At 36.7% G+C, this 20,616-nt stretch overlaps 1 protein-coding gene across 4 annotated transcripts in view; it reads right to left on the reverse strand.

The window, feature by feature from the left end:
• The window catches only part of LOC138165087 (BTB/POZ domain-containing protein 8-like), a 121,072-nt gene that overhangs the window by 18,862 nt on the left and 81,594 nt on the right, over window positions 1-20,616 (reverse strand). For all 4 annotated transcript variants that reach the window (XM_069093234.1, XM_069093231.1, XM_069093232.1 and 1 more), the window contains 3 exons: window positions 2,649-2,831; window positions 1,576-1,713; window positions 594-723 (listed from right to left, as the gene is read on the reverse strand). In XM_069093234.1, the coding sequence (XP_068949335.1) occupies window positions 594-723; window positions 1,576-1,713; window positions 2,649-2,831 (451 nt within the window). The remainder of the gene's footprint in view (window positions 1-593; window positions 724-1,575; window positions 1,714-2,648; window positions 2,832-20,616) is intronic.

Genomic DNA, 20,616 nt, shown 5'->3' on the forward strand with positions numbered 1-20,616 from the left:
GCAATAAATGTTTTTAGTTTGGTTCTAATGTGTCAAGTAGTGTCTGTTAAATGTCAGAGACCACGATGTTGCTCATTAGAGATTCTGCAATAGCACATACAATATCACTGAACCTATCAGCTGTGAAATAAATCCACCTAATTTACACACAACTCACATGAAATAGATTTTATGAAATGAGGAAGCTTTAGTAACAAAATATGTAAAAAGGAGAAAGTGTATTCAGTAAACTGAATGTAGATGAAAATTTCCCATATTACTCATTTGTATTAATAATGTTTTATGTAAATAACATGGGAACAATTTTACTAATGTACAGAAGACAGAAACAGATGTATATAGAAGGGAGTCTTGTATCCATTTTATAGGTGTGCCTAATTAAAGCTCTAGAAAAACAAAAGAAATCCTCTCCAAACTGCTTCATCAGTTTCCAGGCTGACTAAACATACTATCACTAGTTGTAAATGGCAACTTAATACTTTAAAGAACAGAAGCACCCCACCTCTAATCCTGGTACTTATTAAGAATTCTCAAAATGTATGGCAAAAAAATAACCCTCATAATAAAGATAAAGAATTCTACAGTTAACACACCTGCTTGGATCTTCTGCTGATCATCTGGTCTCATCAGACTCCAGCTTTCTGTGTGACGAACAGCATAAAAAGACTGAACCAGGAAGAGCCACAGCTTATCACGCAGAGCCTGGATCTTGCACGTAAAACCCTGTGTTCAAGCAACAAATCAGCGGCTGGGGAGAGCCACATTGTCATAGCAACCAGTCATTATTCCTTTCAGAATCTACTTACTCCTTAAGCTAGATGAATGATGTCATCACTTAGATTTTTAAGATTGTAGACTACACGTTCCTAATGAAACACTACTGTCCAGCACTCCAATTCTGTAGTGCTGTATTAAGCCAGATCTCTTCTGTCAAAGCTGAAACACTGCTTTAAATCTCCAGTGACCTCTTTAGGAATATCTTCCATGGGGTTTTATAATAGGCTAAGTCACTACAAGGTCAAATACTCAAGGGAACAGCATTAGATTTGATTAAATTTTTATCACTCTTGCTGAACAAAATACCACTAGCCTGAAGTAACTTAATAATTAACATTAGATAATAAGTGCATATAAAACATCAGCATAATTTCAATTTTTGTATTTTACCCCAAATCACCAAAGAACTCAAGTTTTAAAACCAGACATCAACACCAAAAAGAAAAAAATATTATCTCACAAAAATCAAAATCTGCAAGAGTATTTTGGACAAATTTTATACTCAGAAAATTTGATTTAGTAACATTGTTATAGGGATAAATATTATTAACCAACAGTATATGACACTGTCTTATTAACCAATGGGGCACTCACTGTTGGATGTTAGTAGTTTAAAAAATCTACTATTTCAACAAAAGGAAAACTGGTAGTTAAAAACTGTTTAAAGTAAACCATTTAAAATGCCTAATTCCAAATTATCATTACAGATTCATTTATAGTTCCTTGAAATTATTAATCTTAAAAATATCTTGGAGTTGTATAAATGTTATATTTTTATTATAACATTTGTATAAATACCATTTCCTTTGTACTTTCGGCATTTAGCAGGGTATCCACAGCCATTAGAAGTAAACAGCTATTCTCAGTGGTGATGTTTTTCTCAATTGCTTTAAGAACTTTGTCCAACAGGTCTGCTGTGCTACTCATTGCTTGTGACTATGGGAAAAAAGCACACAAGCATTCACATACAATAAAATGTACAATGGGTTAGCTTTCCCTACAATTTATAAGCTACGATTAAGCTTGAGAAGGCTGACCTAAAAGTAGAAGACTCATTATAACTCTGGTGACATGAATCTAGAAGTTAAATCCTTTATTCCTTTTTTCCCCTCTCCCCCATGAAATCACCATAAAAGTTATGAGAATCCTATTAACTCTACCTAATTAGAGCCTAGAAAGTCCTCTGTTTTACATGGAAATTTTTATAATCTTAGAAATGTTTTTCTACCGGTCATCTAGTAAAGCTACATGGGCAAACAGCCCTATGAAGATTTGGCTCTATAGTCAGATAGTTATTTTTGCTGAGCAAACAATTTCATTATTAGTTAAAAACCACCATCACCACCGAATCGTGTCCATGTTGTTTTCAGACACTTTGGTTGGTAATGTGTGAACCACATCAACTGGTAAAGCAGAGTAGGTTAGTTTAACGTTGGGTCATGTTGAGACACTCCAGGCAGCCTTTCCTCTGCACAAAGAATTGCCCATTACTACACAATTCAGCAAAGGATTATTAAACATTTAATATATTAAAGACACTATCCTGGGAACTATGAAGTATACAGAGATAAATAAAGCATGATTTCTACCTTGTCAAATTTACAATCTAGAAGGGCAGATCAAGCAAGTACACAACTAACTAATATATAGAGCAAATTATGACAAATACCATAACACAAATAAAAAATAATATGCAGCTTCAAAGCTAGAGCATACATACCCAATTGTGGGGAAAAATGATAAAGGAGGAGGCATTTAAAGTTGGTAACATTAAATTTATTGAAATTATGTTTATAAATATTATTTTAAAATATTACATAATAAAATCAGCAAAAAAAAAAGGCAGGAACTGAAAGAGAAGGTGACAGTACCTGTAAAAGAAGAGCAAAGTTTTCACTCTGTATTATCTGGGAGAAATTTGCCACAATAAAGGCTATGCATTCTTCTTGCAGCCTAGATGCCATGGTCAAAGCTGCTTCAGTCCACTTCACTCTGGGAAGGCTGATGATTAATCTATCACTTTCCATCAGAAGAAAGGCAGCGTTTTTGTCATTCTTAGATCAGAAAAAAAAAGGAGTTACAGGGACTCATCTTCTGAAATGATTTTTTCTAGTGTTTTGAATGCTTCTTATTTCATAGTCAAATAAGCAGATCAAGCATGTAGCAAGTGCCTACTATGTGCCAGGCACTGTTCTAAATTCTAGAAATATAAAGAAAGGCAAAAAAAAAATAGTTCCAGGTCTCAAGAAGCTCAGAGTCTAATGAAGACAAGCTGTCAATGGTCACATACAAACAAGATATAGCATAAATTGAAGATAGTAAATGAAGGATTAGGAAAGACTTCCAATAGTAGAAGAGTTAGCTGGGACTTGGAAGTAAGGAAGGCTCAGAGGTGGAGGGAAGGAATTCCAGGAATGTGAGACAAAGAAAATGCCCAGAGTCAGGAGATGAGGCATCTTGCATGAGGAACAGGAAGGAGATGTCACTGGATCTCAGAATACATGAAAGGAAATAAGGTGATACACAAATAGAAATAGTAAAAGAATATAAGAAGACTGTGAAAATAGAGAGGGGCTAGGTTATGATGGCTCTGAAAGCCAAACAGAGAATTGTACACATTTAATCCTTGAGCTAATAGTCATTGGAATTTATTGAATAAGAGGGGAAGAGCATGACATGGTCAGACCTCTGCTTTAGGAAGATCAATTTGGCAGCTGAGTGAAGGATGAATTGGAGTAGGGGAGACAAGGAGACCAACCAGACAGCTATTGCAACAGACTAGGTGTGAGGTGAAGAGGGCCTGCATCAGAACAGTGGCAGCGTCGGAGGAGAGAAGGGATCTTACATAAGAGATCTTGTGAAGGTAGAACAGAAGGGAGTTGGCAACTGTTTGGATACGGGAGTGGGAAAGAGATGAGGGTAAGGAGTTGAGGATGACCCCTAGATTTCAAACCTGGATGACTGGGAAGATAGTAGAACCCCTGATAGTAAAGTTAGGAAGAGGGGAATATTTTAGAGCAAAGATAGAGAATTCAGTTTTGGACAAGTTGACTTTGAGATATTCATGGGACACCAGTTTAAAGTCCAAACGGCAGGTGGTAAAGTCAGATAAACAGATCTGAAAATTGCACAGACAATAACTGAACTCATGAACTCATGAAAGCTCAAGAGCTCTCATCACTAGAGTTGATGAGATCATCAAGTAAAATAAGACAGAGAGAGAAAAGAAAGCCTAGGACAGAGCTACAGGGGACTAACACAGTGGGCCAGTCTTGAAGGAAGATACAGCCAAGGAGACAAAGTGGTCAGACAGGTAAGAGGAGAACCAGGAGAGAGTAATGTCACGGAAACCTAGAAAGAAGAAAGGATCAAGGAAAAGGGGGCGATTGATAGCGCTGAAGGCTGCAGAGAGGTCAAGAAGGATGAGGACTGAGAAAAAGCCTTTGGATTTGGCAAAGAGATCATAGGTAACTTGACTGGAAGCAATTTCAGTTGAATGATGAGGTCAGAAGCCAGGGAGGGTGGGGTGAGGAAGGAAGTGGAGGAACTGACTGTAGCTGGCTCTTTCAAGGAGTTTAGCCACAAAAAAGAAGAATATAAAACAGTAGGTAGTGAGGATGGAGGGATTAAATGAAAATACAACATTGCTTCCCCAAAATAATGGCCAATAGATGTAGAATCCCACCCTTCACTATATTTTCTATACCTTAAGTTTGGCCTGATTTTAGTAACTATTTTCTCCTACCCCAACGCTCCACAATTTAATGCTTCTGATATGATAAAGTTACATATATATCATATGTACATACATATAGACAGATGCCCATATATTTACATATGTATGCTCAAGTGAATATATAATTTATTGCTTTGTTTAAATCACTGAAAAATCTATTAAATAACACAAGGCCAAGCACAGATCCAGTCCACTAGGCCTCCTGACACGCTAACACTGAATCCTTAACAATAACTCTTTGAAATAAGACGAATGTATCATCCAATCCATACCTCTCTATCTCCTCCACAACAGTAGTATGAGATGCTTTGTCAAAAGTTACTCTAAATCTATAGGTCTAGAGCCACTGCATTCCACTTGTCAATTAGTATATTTATTTCATGAAAATGTAAATGGGGTTTGTCTGGTGTGATCTATTCTAGATGAAGCCATACTGGCTTTCTGTAAACACCACTTTGCTTTCAGGATGTTAACCATGACTTTAATGACCTCTTCCAGAATTTGCCAAGGAACCAAAGTCAAGTTCACTAGGCTGCAGTTTGCAAATTCTGTTCTCTTCCATTTTTCTTGTCCTCATCTTAAGGTATTGCTTCCATTTTTCATAAAATTTTCAAATATAACAGATAATGGCTCAGCAATCACAATTACTAGTCCTTTTAAGACATGAAGTTACAGTTAATCTGGGTCAATGATCCTGAATTCATCAAGGACACCTAGGTATTCTTAGGTATCAACAACTATTTGTGTTGTGTCATTTTCAGTTAAAGGTCAAGCTACTTTGGAGAGAAAATAGAAAAAAGCAAAAACTGAGCAGCTCATTCTTCTCTCCATTGTCAGTCATCACCATCCTATTCTCCCAAGCCAAGGTCCTATTGCTTTTAAGACCTTTTTTCTCTCAAAATAGCTTTAAAAAACTCCCAAACTCAAAACCCAAACCCTTTTGTTAGCCTTAGCTTTTTGTGCCAACCTCAGGAATGCTGACAGCTCTTGAGCATTCCTGATTATTTCTATAGGACTGAGCCATACTCTTATATGTCTCTTTTGTTACCTGTCCTTGTTTCATTTCCAGTATATTTCTTTTTGAAATCTAAGTCGGTTGGTGAATCTCCATCAGTAGCTTCAGACAAATACCAATTTTCCTCCTCACTGGAATTATTTCCTTTGTGTCTTCAGAATTTCATTCTTAAGCATTTCTCAGATGTCCTGGGCTAACTTCCCCTGAAGCCTATCTTCTGAAGTCTCTGAAATCCAACTTCCCAAAATCTAGGGCACATGTCAAATTATACCCAGGAAGAAATCCCTTGAGAGACTAAAGTGAAACTGACAGATTTATAAGTTAAGGTTAAAACTACAACAACAATAATAAACCAACCTTACCACGAATGGGGGGAAAAAATCACCTCTCATTGTGAAGAAAACAACAATAAAAACCCTTCAGTCAGGCTGAGTTAATTTTATGAGGAAAAAAAAAGATTGTGAAAGAACATGATGTGAGATTAAGTAAAAAAAAAAAAAGTCCTTCTTTCCTCCTTCCTCTCAAGTAAAAGGCTGTTCAACTAGATCTTTCTCAGAGAAACCTCAGATTTAACTGGCTCATCTAAAGGAAAGAGCTTCAACTAAGGCTAATCACAGGAAAGAACTCTGGTGTCCATGGTAAAGAAAAAGGCCTACTTGGGGTAAAGGGAAACACCCTTTGATTTGATTCCTGGAGTAGTGAGCTCTAGAACTTAACTCCGGAAACCTTAGAAACAAGGAATCAGTAAAAAAACAAACAAACAAAAAGGACTTTTATGATGCCAGGGATGACCAAGACACAAACCTAAAAGAGAATTACTCAAAAACATCTATATCTATATCTATATATATATGTATATATAATCCTCAAAGGAAAAAAAATAAGACAAACCACAGTTTGCCTAAAGGAACAATTTGAATTCTTTAAAAAAATGATACAAGAATTTAAAAAAAGAAATTATAAAATAAGTGAGAGCTATGGAGGAATTGAAAAAAAGATCAACAGCTTAAGAAAAGAGCCTATTAACATGCTCTGTAAAAATCAAAATGGACCAAGTAGAAATTAATGACTCCAGAAAACAAAAATTCTCTCTTTTTTTTTTTTTTGCTTTTTGGAGGGGGAAGGTAGGGCAATTGGGGTTAAGTGACTTGCCCAAGGTCACATGGCTAGTTTTGTGTTAAGCGTCTGAGACTGGATTTGAACTCAGGTCCTCCTGACTCCAGGGCCAGTGCTCTCTATTCACTGTGCCACCTAGCCACCCCCAAATAAGAATTCTTAATGCAAAGTCAAAAGAATTAGAGAACAGAAGAAAATGTAAAATATCTCATATCAAAAACTAACCTAAGGGGTGGCCAGGTGGCTCAGCGAGTAAGAGCACCGGCTCCAGTGTCGGGATGACCTGGATCAAATCCGGGCTCAGACACTCAGCACCACACCCAGAAATAACTGGCCGTGTAACCTTGAGCAAGTTACTTAACCCCGATTGCTTAAAAAAAAAAAAAAACTAACCTAAAAAAGATTAAGAGATAATTTAAAAATCATAAATACATGAAATTTCTGACCATAAATAAAAAGAACCTAGTTGTCATATTTCAAGAAATCATCAAGTTATACAGACATATATAGAACAAGAGGACAATTTGATAACAGAATTCGCTAATCATCTCCTGAAAGAAATCTCAAAATGAAAACTCTGAGGAATATCACTGCCAAAATCCAAAGCTTCCAGACAAAAGAAAAAATTCAAGTGACTAGAAAGAAATAATCTAAATATTGAAATGATCAGGATTGTATAAGATTTGGCAGCTATAAATATGAAGAGATGGTGAATGTGGAATGAGATATTTCAAATGACAAAGGTCTACATCAAGAATAACTTACCCTGGGGCAGCTAGGTGGCACAGTGAATAGAGCACAGACCCTAGAGTCAGGAGGACCTGAGTTCAAATCCAGCCCCAGACACTTAACACTTACTAGCTATGTGACCTTGGGCACCCGATTGCCCTGCTTTCCCCTCTCCAAAAAGCAAAACAAACAAAAACCCCAAAAACTTACCCAGCAAAACTGAAAATAATAATCTGACAGGGAAAAAAATTAATCTTCAATGAAATGGAGGACATTACTGATTTTTTAAATGGAGCAGAAAAGGAACTTCAAAATACAAATATGGGAGTCAAGAGAAAAATAAAAAGGTAACTATAAGGGAAAAATCTGTACAGGGAGTCTATTACTTCCTGCTGCCACTCATAGCCAGCCTCCTCAGGTGAAAAGACAGGGTGTGCTAGGACACTGTGTTGCCTGAGGAAAGGCTGTTCAGCAGGAGCAGGAGGGTGTCTTCTCCCTGCGCAAGGGGTCTTCCATTTCTGCTGCCTTCTCATAACCAAAACTGAAATCCCTGTATCTGGCCATCTTCCTCTGCTTTTCCTTACATAACCCTACTCCACCTATAATGTGACCTCCAATCCCTTGATCCCTCAATTCTCTCCCACATCATCTTTCCCAACTAGTCACTCTCTCCTCTTCACACCATTCTGACTCCTTAGTGAACCAATTCAACTCTATGCTCTCTTCTTTTCTTGAATCTCCAACTCCCTTATCACATCCCTGATTATCTTCAATCTCCCCTGTCTACTGGCTCATTCCCTACTGCTTACAAACATAGCCATGCTTCACTCTTTCTTGGAAAAAAAACCCCAACAAATCCTTTATCCTTGCATCCCTGCTAGCTATTGTCATCTACCTCTTCTACCCTTTATAGCGAAACTCCTCAAAAAGGCTGTATTTAATAGGTGCCTCCACTTTTTCTCCTCTCACTCTTCTTAATCCTTGACAAAACTGATCATGTTTTAGGCTAGGAACCCTCACTATTGTGAGGTTGTAGAAAAGTAGAAATATTATATATAACTCTTTTCTGGTCAAAATACAATAAAAATTATATTAAAATAAGGCCAATAAAATATTAAAAATCAATTGGAGACAAAATAACTTAATCCTAAAGAACTGGTGGGTCAAATAACAAATCACAGCAGCAACAGATAAGTTCATTAAAAATAATTACAACAATGAAACAGTATACCAAAATTTGGGGGATGCAGACCTGAGGGGAAAATTTATATCTCTAAATATTTTTATTAACAAAAAGGAAAAAGAACAGATCAATGAGTTGGGAATTCAATGAAAAAAATACTATAAAATCAACAAATTTAAAAAACCCAATTAAACATAAAAATTGAAATCCTGAAAAAAAGATTATTTGCTAATTTGATTTTTTTTTAAATGGGGAAAACCAAATCATCATTGTTAAAAATGAAGGAGAATTCATGACAACTGAAGAAGACAGAAAGGATATTATTATAAACTATTCTGCCCAACTACATATTGATAAAACTGACAACTTAAATAAAATAAACCTATTTTTAAAAAAATGTAAAATACCCAAACTGACATAAAAAGAAAAGAAAACTTAAACAATCTAATTTCAGAGGAAGAAACCAAACAATAAATGAACTCCCAAAGAATTCCAGGACCAGATGAATTCACAGGTGGAATTCTATTACGCACTCAAAGAACAATTAATTCCAATTAATTATATAAATGGTTTGCAAAAACACCAGAAGAGATCATACTAAATTCTTTCTATGACACCGATAAGGTTTTGATACATAAACCAGAAAAATTAAAACAGTAAAAGATCAATATCTCAAAGGAACATAGAAGCAAAAGTGATAAACAAAATATTAGCAAAGAGACTAAAATGACAATAATTCAACTCTATGGAAGTCTTTGTGTTCCAAGTGTGTTTTTTGTAAATAATATATCATTGAACTTTTTAAAAATCCATTCAGCTAATCACTTCCATTTTAAGAGTGGACTGATTCCATTAATATTAAGTTATGATAGTTAATGTTTATTTCCCCCACTGTATTCTCTTATATTTTTCTTTTCTATACTCTTCTTTCCCTATTTCAATTTATTTCACTTTTTTCTTTTAACTTCTCAATTATATGCTCTCTAATAGTAATAATAGCCAGCATTTATATAGTGCTTTAAGATCTGCAAAGTGCTCTACATATATTATCAAAGATTATATATTATGACTAGGGTGCATTTATATCGGAAATGCAGAATGGGTTTAATATCAGGAAAACTATATATTAATGATGAGATGAATAAAAATAAGATTTTATCAATGGGCAGAAAAGGCTTTTTGACAAAATAGAATACCCATTTGTGTAAAAAAAAACACCCAAAAACATAGGATAAAATGAATCTCTGAAATGATAACATGTATCTAAAAGAAACAGCTAACAGTATTTGTAACAGGTAAACAAAATTCTTTCTAATAAATTCAGGGCACAACAAGGATGTTCACTATCATAACTTCTATTTGATGAAGCACTAGAAACCAGCAATAAGACAAGAATAAGAAATTTAGGATATAACAATAGTTAAAAAAAAAAGAAACAAAATTATCACTTTTTATTCCTGACATGGTGTGCATAAAGAATCCTTATGAGTCAACTAAAAATCAGTCAAGACAATGAAAAAGTTCAGCAAACTTGTAGCATATAAAACAAATCCACATCAGCATTTATATAATACTAATAAATCCAGAAAGACAAATTTCATCTGCAATTACTATGAATGTGCCAAGATACTTGAGAGTTTATCTTCCGAGATACACACAAGAACTTTATAAATACAGCTACCAAAAAATATTTTTACTGAAATAAAGACCTAAATAATTGAAACAGTATTAATTGGTCATGGATAGGATGAGTCAATATGATAAACACTACAATACTACCCATTTTAATTTGCTTATTCAATGTCATACCAATCAAATTGCCAAAAGAATACTTTATAGAACTAGGAAAAAATAGCAAAATTCATATGGAGAAAAAAAAAGATGAAGAATCTCAAAGAAATAGAGAAAAGACATGGAAATAATGGGGATCTAGTAGTACCAGATCTCAAATTATACTACAAAGCAGCTAATACTAAAACAATTTAGTGCTGCTTAAAAATAGATCGATCAGTAGAATAGATTATGTACAAGACATACAGAAGCAAATGTATCTGGTACCCTGGTATTTGGTAAATACAAAGATTTCCACTACAGAGATAAAGACTCAATATTCTACAAAAACTGTTGGGGAAACTGGACAGCTGTATGGAAGAAATTAGGTTTAAACAAATACCTTACATTTTATACAAATATAAGCTCCAAAATAGATTTTTTAAAAGTATTTTTTTTAAATGACAAATAATAAACCAATTAGGGAAATGTGTAAAAAACTACCTATCAGATCTATGGATAGGAGAAAAGGAGACAGAGTATGATAAAAGACAAAATGTTATCCATAAAATTAAAAAGGGTTTGCTCAAGTAAATCTAATAAAGTTAAGATCAAAAGGGAAACAACTGGGGAAAATCTCTGTAACATTTCTCTGATAAAGGTTTCATTTCTAAGACACCTAAGGAATTGATTCGGGTATTGAGTAGAGGGTTCTCAAAAGATGAAACCCAAGCTATCTATAACCACATTTTTTAAAAAATGCTCCAAATCACTACTAATTAGAGAAATGAAAATTAGAGCAATTCTGAGATTCCAACCCATACCCATCAGACTAACAAAGATGAAGAAAAGAAGGAAAATTATGAATGTTGAAGGAGCTATGGGAAAACAGGCATATTATTGCACTATTGGTGGACCTGTCAATGAAACCATTCTGGAAAGCCAATTAGAATTATATACCAAAAGTTACTAAACAGAATGCTCTTTTATTTGGCTATACCACTTGTTAGGTCTATACCTAAAAAAGACCAAATAAAGAGGAGGGCATTATACATGCAAAAATATTTATAGTAACTCTTCCTGTGGTGGAAAAAAAAAACTGGAGAATCAGTTGACGCCTATCCATTGAGGAATCAAACATAAAATGTTCTGTTTGGCTTTGAAGATCCTTCAGAACCCAGCTCCTTCCTACCTTTCTAGTCTTTCTTTATTCTCTCCTCCATTTTCTCTTGTACCAGCTAGAATTTAACAAGGGGCAGACTGAGCAATTCTCCAAGGGAGATATCCTTTAGTAGAAGAGGTTCACGACTTTGTTTTTTGTGCCATGGAGTTGGCAGGCACTCTTATGAAGCGTATTATGGACCCCTTTGCAGAAGAATGTTTTTAAATGCATAAAAATTACGTAGGATTATAAATGAAACCAATTATGTAGAAACAGCTATCAAAATGTTTTTTTTTTTTTCATAAAGCTCAGAAAGCCCAGGTTAAAAACCTGGGTCTTAAAGGGGATAATAAAAGAACTAGGTGTTAGTGCTGGTATAACATTTGACTAAGACAACAGTCAAACGATGTGCAGGAATGTAAGGCAAAATACTCTGAAATGAAAAGGAGGTGAATCTCCTTAGAGAAGTGTTAAAGAGGCAGCCAGGTAGCACAGTAAGAGCACCAGCCCCAGAGTCAGGATGACCTGGGATCAAATCCGGGCTCAGATACTTAGCACCACACCCAGAAATAACTGGCCATGTAACCCTGAGCAAGTTACTTAACCCCAATTGCTTAAAAAAAAAAAAGTGTTAGAGATGGTGATTACTAAACTAGGGGTATTCAATCTCTCAAAACAGAAATAATGGCTTAAAAAAAGGACTTCAATTTATATGCTAGCCAGTGACAAAGTTATCCGTATTCTCTGGGTAAACAGGGAACACTATATTAGGCAGGCCAAAGTCAAGGGGGACAGAGAGAAAATCTGGAGCTAAATGACTGGAAAGCTTGTTATTGGGGGAGGTTGTCTTTATAATAATATGTAAGTTCTATTTTACAGATGCTGAAAGCCTTGAGTTGATTTGGAAAAACTAAAATTATTGTGCTAGAAAAAGAGTCCATTGGTTTAAGGAAAATGCTGTGTCTTTATTTAGCAATGGCAAAGTGTTGGTTAATTTAGGGAGTTAGAAATTATTTCAAACTTCTGACTGTGAGGAAATAAATGCTGACTTGTTCAATAAACAGTGGGGAAGGGAATGGGATCAGGGAACCTTCATGAAAACTCTAATAGGGAAAAGATTTATTTATTTTTTGCTTTTTGGAGGGGCAACTGGGGTTAAGTGACTTGCCCAAGGTCACATGGCTGGTGTTAATGTTAAGTGTCTGAGGCTGGATTTGAACTCAGGTCCTCCTGACTCCAGGGCCGGTGCTCTATTCACTGTGCCACCTACCTGCCCCCCGAAAAGACTTTTTTAAGAAGAAAGAAATATTTGAATTTGAAATTAAATTGGTTGTGCTGTTTGGAGATGAGATTATCAATGGTAAATTGGAATAGTTATTTTATGAGCTATCATTAATAAGGAAATGAAGTCCCACTCATGAAAAGTGCTGAACATTAAATATGATTGTTCTCTATGGTAGGTTTCTAGAAATATCCATAATGGAAAATAAGATTGGAGGACATAAACTCAGAATCCCAGCTAATCCTCGTAAATAATTTGGAAACTTGCAAACAGAGTACATTTATGAGGAACTTTTTTGGGGGCAATTAACAATTGTTAGGTTTAGCTTTCATTTACAAATCTGAAAAATTATTGTGCCATTTGTGAGTAAGAATGAATACTGGATGTAATGTAATCTGAATACCTGGAAAGGACTGCATCTATATCATTCTAGGAGTGGAGTTTGCAACAATATGGATTTACCTAGAGCAGAAGTTCTTAACCTTTATGTCATGTCCCCTTTGGCAATTTGGTGAAGTCTTACAGACCTCTAGTCAGAACAATGTGTTTAAATGTGTATAATATAGGATTTCAAAAGAATAGTTATCAAAATATTTTTTGAAGGGGGAATTGGAGAGTTTATGAAGGAGGGATTATCAGTCCTAGGCAAAATAAATTCTTAGGATGTGCAAAAATATTTATAGCATTTTTTCAAGGTGGCAAAGAATGGGAATCTGAGAGGGAGATGTCTACAGACTGGGGACTACACAGACAAGTTATGTTACATAAATGTAATAGACGACTACTATGCTAAACCTATTTTTTAACATCTTTTCAAAACTTTGATTTCCAGATTCTTTCCCTTCTTCCCTCATCAACCACCCCCACTGGGAAGATAAATAATTCAATATAGGTTGTACATGTGTAGTTATGCAAAAATGTTTCCACAGGAGATATATTGTGAAAGACTATTTCCCTCCATCTTATGCCGCCCCCTATTTATTCTATTTTCTCCTTTGACCCTGTCCCTTTTCAAAAGTGTTTGCCTCTAATTACCCTCTCTTCCAATTTGCCCTCCCTTCTATCATCCCCCATCTTATCCCCTTTCCCCCTATTTTCCTGCAAGGTAAGATACCCAATCAAGTGTGTATGTTATTCCCTCCTTAAGCCAAATTCAATGAGAGTAAGGTTGACCCATTCCCTTGCACCTTCCTGCTTGTCCCCTCCATTGTAACAGTTTTCTCTTGCCTCTTTTACTTTTTGGAGGGCAAATGGGGTTAAGTGACTTGCCCAAGGTCACATGGCTAGTAACTGTTAAGTGTCTGGGGCAAGATTTGAACTCAGGTCCTCCTGACTCCAGGGCCAGTGCTCTATTCACCGCACCACCTAGCCATCCCTCTTGCCTCTTTTATATGAGATAATTTACCCTAATCTATCTCTCCCTTTCTCCTCCCGATATATTCCTTTCTCACCTCTTAAATTTTTTTAGGTAACATTCCTGCCTATTCAACTCATCTTGTGCCCTGTCTATGTATATATGTACACACATATGCACACACTCACATATTTATACACACATACACCCTCCTATACATATACATATACACACATGTACGTATACATATATATATTCCCTTCAACTATCCTCATACTAAGAAAAGTCTTATGAGTTATAATTATCATTTTTTCATGTAGGAATGTAAATAGTTCAACTGTAATAAGTTCCTCATTTCTTTTTCCTGTTTACCTTCTCATGCTTCTTATATTTGAAGGTCAAATTTTCTGTTCAGCTCTGGTTGTTTTCATCAAGAAAGCTTGAAAATCCTCTACTTCATTGAATGACCATATTTTTCCCTGAAGCATTACAGTTTTGCTGGGAAGGTGATTCTTGGTTTTAATTACAGCTGCTTTGACCTCTGGAATTTCATATTCCAAGCCCTTTGATCTCTTAATGTAGAAGCTGCTAGGTCTTGGTTATCCTGATTGTGTTTCCACAGTACTCAAATTGTTTCTTCCTGACTGCTTGCAGTATTTTCTCCTTGACCTGGGAACTCTGGAATTTGGCTATAATATTCCTAGGGGTTTTCTTTTTGGGATCTTTTTCAAGAGGTGATCAGTTAATTCTTTCAATTTCTATTTTGCCCTCTGGTTCTAGAATACCAGGGCAATTTTGCTTGATAATTTTTGAAAGATGGTATCTAGGCTCCTTTTTTATCATGGCTTTCAGGTAGTCCAATAACTTTTAAATTATCTCTCCTGGATCTGTTTTCCAGGTTAGTGGTTTTTCCAATGAGATATTTCACATTGCCTTCTATTTTCTCATTTCTTTGGATCTCTTTTATAGTATCTTGACTTCTCATACAGTCATTGGCTTCCATTTGCTCTAATTTTGAAGGAATTATTCTTTTCAGTGAGTTTTTGAAATTCCTTTTCCATGTGGCAAATTCAGCTTTTTAAGGCATTTTTCTCTTCATTGGCTTTTTGGGCCTCTTTTGCCATTTGGGTTAGTCTATTTTTTTTTTAAGGTGTTATTTTCTTCAGTATTTTTCTGGGTCTCCTTTAGCAGGCTGTTGACTCACTTTCCATGATTTTTTTTTGCATCATTCTCATTTGTCTTGCCAATTTTTCCTCCACTTCTCCTACTTGCTTTTCAAAATCCTTCTTGAGCTCCTCCATGGCCTGTAATCAATTCATATTTTTCTTGGAAGCTTTTGATGGAGGAGTTCTGACTTCACTGTATCCTTCCCATTCCATGCTTTGATCCTTTTTGTCCCCAAAAAAGGATATTATGGTCTGTTTGTGCTTCCTCTGCTTGCTCATACTGCCAGCCAATTACTTGACTTTTGAGCTCTTCGCCTTGGTAGAACTCTGCTTCCACTGCAATGTCTTAAATTGCTGGGCTTTTTGCAGCTGCTAGAGCTATTAGAAGGGCACCCTCTCTGCAGCCCCCCACAAGCTCTGGCACACTGGCCACACACCCCAGGACTACCACCCAAGACCGTGATCCAGATCCAAGCAAGTTAAAGCAAGAACAATTACCCTCTGAATGGTTGCTTTGTCCCCCTACAATCTGCAGGCCAGGAGCTCTAGAGGCAGCCACACAGCAGCAACTGCAGCCACTGTGCCTCCGCCACTTCTCACCGTGGGGGGGGCCGGGGCCCAACCGGATCTTCTCCACCCAGTTCCAACAGAGTTCCACACTGACCTTTTACTTTGTTTTTGGTGTTTATGGGTTGAGAATTCTGGAACTGCTACAGTTGCTGGTGATTCACTCTCCTGAAGTCTGCTCTGGCTGCAGCTGGTCGGGGCCACCTTCGGGCCAGAACTGTGACATTCATGTGGAACTGCGTTCGGCTCTCAGCCTGGCTGGACAGATTCTTCCAGTAGGCCTGCTGGACTGCCTTCAGCTGCTGATTTTGTTTCTCTCTGTCACTTTGTGGGTTCTGTAGCTTTCAAATTTGTTTGGAGTCATTTTTTAACATGTATTGGAGGTGGTAGGAGCTAGAGCCTGCAGAAGTCCTGTTTTTACTCTGCCATCTTGACTCTGCCTCCCAAAATATTTTTTTAAAAAGTTCAAAGAGAGAGGACTCTGGGAAGATGGTGGAGGTCAGAAAACTTTTGGCTCTCTACATTTCCTCCACAAAAAAGGGCAGAATGTTATCTCAGAGTGAATGTAGAGCAACAGAAATAAACAGGAGTCAGGGCAAAGTAGTTGTCCTCCTAAGACAACTTGAGAAGATCTCAGAAAAGACTTGACACTTTCAGGTACAGAACTGTGGCCTAAGTCAGGGGTGAGGAACCTGTGGCCTTGAGGCAACTTGTGGCCCTCTAGGTCCTCAAATGCAGCCCTTTGAATGAATCCAAACTTCACAGAACAAATCCCCTTAATAAAAGGATTTGTTCTGTAAGACTTGGATTCAATCAAAAGGCTACACCCAAGAATCTATAAGGTCACATGTGGCCTGAAGGCTGCAAGTTCCCCACCTTTGGCCCTCAACAAAGTGCAAACACCTCTTAGGTTGACTCTTCGGGGGAAGCTAGGTTGGGAGGCTGCCCAGACTGAGAAACTTTCACCTCACTGACAGTGTGGTAGGCAGACAGCCAAGTAAGATAAGACTGAAGAGCCTTCCATTGTTGAGGGATGCCAGACACTGCTGTGCTGACCTGACATGTTTCTGGTCTATGGCTGTGTGGGAGAAGGAGCTAGCATATGCCTGGTAAGCAGCAGAGGGGTGGGGACTGCTGGCTGTGGGCACTTGCAGGAGAGCAGAGTCCCTGGTTTCAGTTCCAGGGCAGAGAGTTGTAGTTTGCAGTCACCACAGGGACCACAGGGGGTAAGATCATCGGTGGGACAGTGGCTGGGGGCTGCAGACAGATATCAAAAAATAATGGTAAGAAGGTGCTTCATTCCCCATGTCTCAGGACTACAATTTGATTACACTAATAGCTGCTAAAAAACCAAAATGAAACAAAAATAAAAATAATAATGAGTAAGCAGAGGAGAAAGAACCAACCACAGATAGTATGAGGATAGAAAAGATCTGGGTTTATATTCAGAGGAAGGTAGTAGAGCTAAAAAGCCACTCCTTTTTCCAATGAGAAATGTCAAATGGTCCCAAGGACAAAAAGAGTTCTTAGAAGAACTTTAAAAGGATTTTTATTAAAATCAAATAAGAGAGACTGAGAAAAATTCAGAAAAAGTAAGAGAAATTTGAGAAAATTATGAAAAGAAAGTCAACCAAATGGAAATATAGAATCAAAAATTCAAGGAAGAAAATAATTCCTTGAAATTATTAGAATTGGAGAAATTAATGATATTATAAGACACCAAGAAATAACAAAACAAAATCAAAAGAAGGAAAAAATAGAAGAGAATGTGAAATATATCGTCAGAAAAACAACTGATCTGGAGAATAGATAGAGGAAGGAAAATACAAGAAGTTGGACTACATGAAAGTTAAGGTCAATTGCACGAAATTATCAAGGAAAATTACCATGAAGTTCTAGAGCAAGAAGGCAAAGCAAAATAGAAAAAATCCAGCAAACACCACCTGAAAGAAATTCCAAGAGAAAAACTTATAGGAATTTCATATCCATCAAAACTCCCACGTTAAGGAGAAAATACTTCACAAGAAAAAAATTTTTTTTAACATCATGGAGCTACAATAAGGATTGCACAAGACCTAAAAGATACTACCATGTTTCCCCGATAATAAGACCTATCCCAAAAATAAGCCCTCCCCTTACTGTGTAAGATTCCTCTAAAATAAGCCCTTCCCCGAAAATAAGCCCTATTGAGATTGCTATTGTAGTGAAGGTGATCCCCTGTGCTACACGCTACATTATGCACCATCCCCCACCCCCGAAACACACGCCGCGCTCCAAGCTGCATCCAATCAGAGCTGCAGCAGTGAGCGTGTCATCCTGTTCTTCCCCAGTGATTTGCTTATTGAATAAAGGTACATTTTTTTGTTCACATTTACCTGTTTATTAAAATTGCTGTCAATGTTCATTAAAATAAGCCCTCCCCTGAAAATAAGCCCTCTGGTGTTTTTCTGTCCAAAAAAATTAATAAGACAGTGTCTTATTATCGGGGAAATACAGTATGAGCTTTGGTTATGACTAAGGCCAATTTACCCAGCAAAATTGAGCATAATCCAGAGGAGGAAAAAAAATGGATATTTAATGAACTTTCATTCAGATATTTGTGAGAAAAACAGCAGAACTTAACGAGAAATTCAACATATAAGAATCAAGAGAAATATAAGGTAAACATTAAAGACCAATTATAAGGGACACAATAAGGTCAAATTATTTACTTCTTATATGTGAAAATGTTATCAGTATTCTTATGACTATTATTGTTATTTGGGTTATTTGAAAGAAAAGCTTGGGCTGAGCTGTGTATGATAGGGTGAGTCTAAAAAAATAAAACTGTAGGGAAAGATAAAAAGGAGTAATTATCTCATATAAATGAGGCATGAAAAGAAGAACTGATAAAGAACCAAGTGGGGGGCAGGGTGGGTAATGCTAGAAGCTTACTCTCATGAATAAAAAATTGACGAATAAATAAAGAAATAAAATATTCAGAGACCCCAGCTTAATAACCCCTGATTTAGAGAATCATCCATATATTCTGATAGTTGTTATAACCTTTTTCAAAGACCCAGACTTCATAAAGAATATGTAAACTTGATTTTAAAAAAGCAAAGATGCTTTAAAAATGATCATATCCCTGCTTATACTGCATATTTAGCTACATGTTCACTTTTTGTCACTGGAGTTTCTGCTACTAGAATTGTGTGTAAGCAATAGCCAAGCAGAGATAAGAGGCTGATGTGTTATGGTCTATAAATATGAGGCATATGGTACAGTCTTACATGAATGGGGAGTGGGGCTGGAAGCTCAGAAATAAGAAAAGAGAAGGGTTGGAGGGGTTGCATTTCTAGCTGTGGTCTTGGTAAAAATATTGGGGAATATCCAAAAGAACCATACCACCTGTGATTAGTCATTATGCTGGTACTGATTCTGGGATGGTGCTTTTAGAAAGACATCTAATTGAGTACAAGCAGTTTGTCTTATTGTTTATTTCATCAGTGGTCACTGCCATCATCTTATAATACTATTCCATGACACCATGACACCCTCAGGCTGGAGAGGCTGGAGAAACTGGGGACTAAATACAGTGTGAGGAAAAAAGATAGCTTCCTTGAATCCTATCTCCCATTTCAAAAGGGAAGAAAAAGTCAGGGAACAGGCAAAAATTTTTTTAAAAGCATGTAGGCAAATTGTATGAGCTACAATAATTGGGAAAGGATTCAACCCAGCATTCAAAATAAGATCAGATTAAAAGAGAGGGGTGACTAGGTAGTGCAGTAAATAGAGCACTGGCCCTGGAGTCAGGAGGATCTGAGTTGAAATCCACCCCAGACACTTAACACTTACTAGCTGTGTGACCTTGGGCAAGTCACTTAACCCCAATTGCCCTGCCTTCCTCCCCACCCCCGAAAGGAAAAAAAAAAGATTAAAAGATCAAATCCAGCAACAACGTATAAACCTATTCCTTTTATAGAGTCTTACAGAGCTCAGTCCACAGAACATAACTCTCCCTCTTTCTGGAATAAAAACTTTGAGCAGATAACTTTTATATAATAATTAATTATTTGGGTGACAAGTTAACATACTCAGAAAAAACACACTGGTACTGGAAGGTGGGGATTGGCAGTTAGTTAAATGAGAAAGGGAGAAGGAAAAATTGAGTCTAATGTTAATGAAAAGGAACCATATCTGGCCTGGAAGGTTTAGAGCAAACTATAAGAATCAAATAGAAATAGAAAACATGTGAATCATGCCACAGCTAAGACTTCAAGAATGAATCAATCAATGAATAAAATATTTATTAAACACCTATTACATGCTTGATACTGGGACAAATACAAAAGACAACCCCTATCCTCAAGGAACTTAAATTCTAATAGGAGGGAACAACACATATAGAGGTGGTGACCAGGGAAAGGAGCTGTGTTGAAGAGTCTTGCAGGAATGCTGAGTGAAGGCATGGAGGCTCTTGCCAGAAGCAACGGTAGCATTGTTTACTACTGCTCTGGCAGTAGTAATGAAATCAAACAAACAAAAACAGCTGATGGGGTGGGGGTTGACAGAGAAAGGCACAGTGTTATCTGAATGTATGCCCTATATGGGGGGCACACAGGATGATAGATGGATATGAAGTCTTCTCTGGGCCCATCAAGGTAAAGTGGATTAGGTGAGCTTGCATTCAGTTAACCATCAATACAACTCCCGTCCCAGGGCAGAGTTCCAAAGTTGAATGGATTTATTTATCCATGAAAAGATGCAGAATCTCTCT

Source organism: Petaurus breviceps, unplaced genomic scaffold (genome assembly GCF_028583685.1).
Source record: "Petaurus breviceps papuanus isolate PSGF00001 unplaced genomic scaffold, PetGlider_PUasm1.0 207, whole genome shotgun sequence".
Taxonomy (NCBI): Eukaryota; Metazoa; Chordata; class Mammalia; order Diprotodontia; family Petauridae; genus Petaurus; species Petaurus breviceps.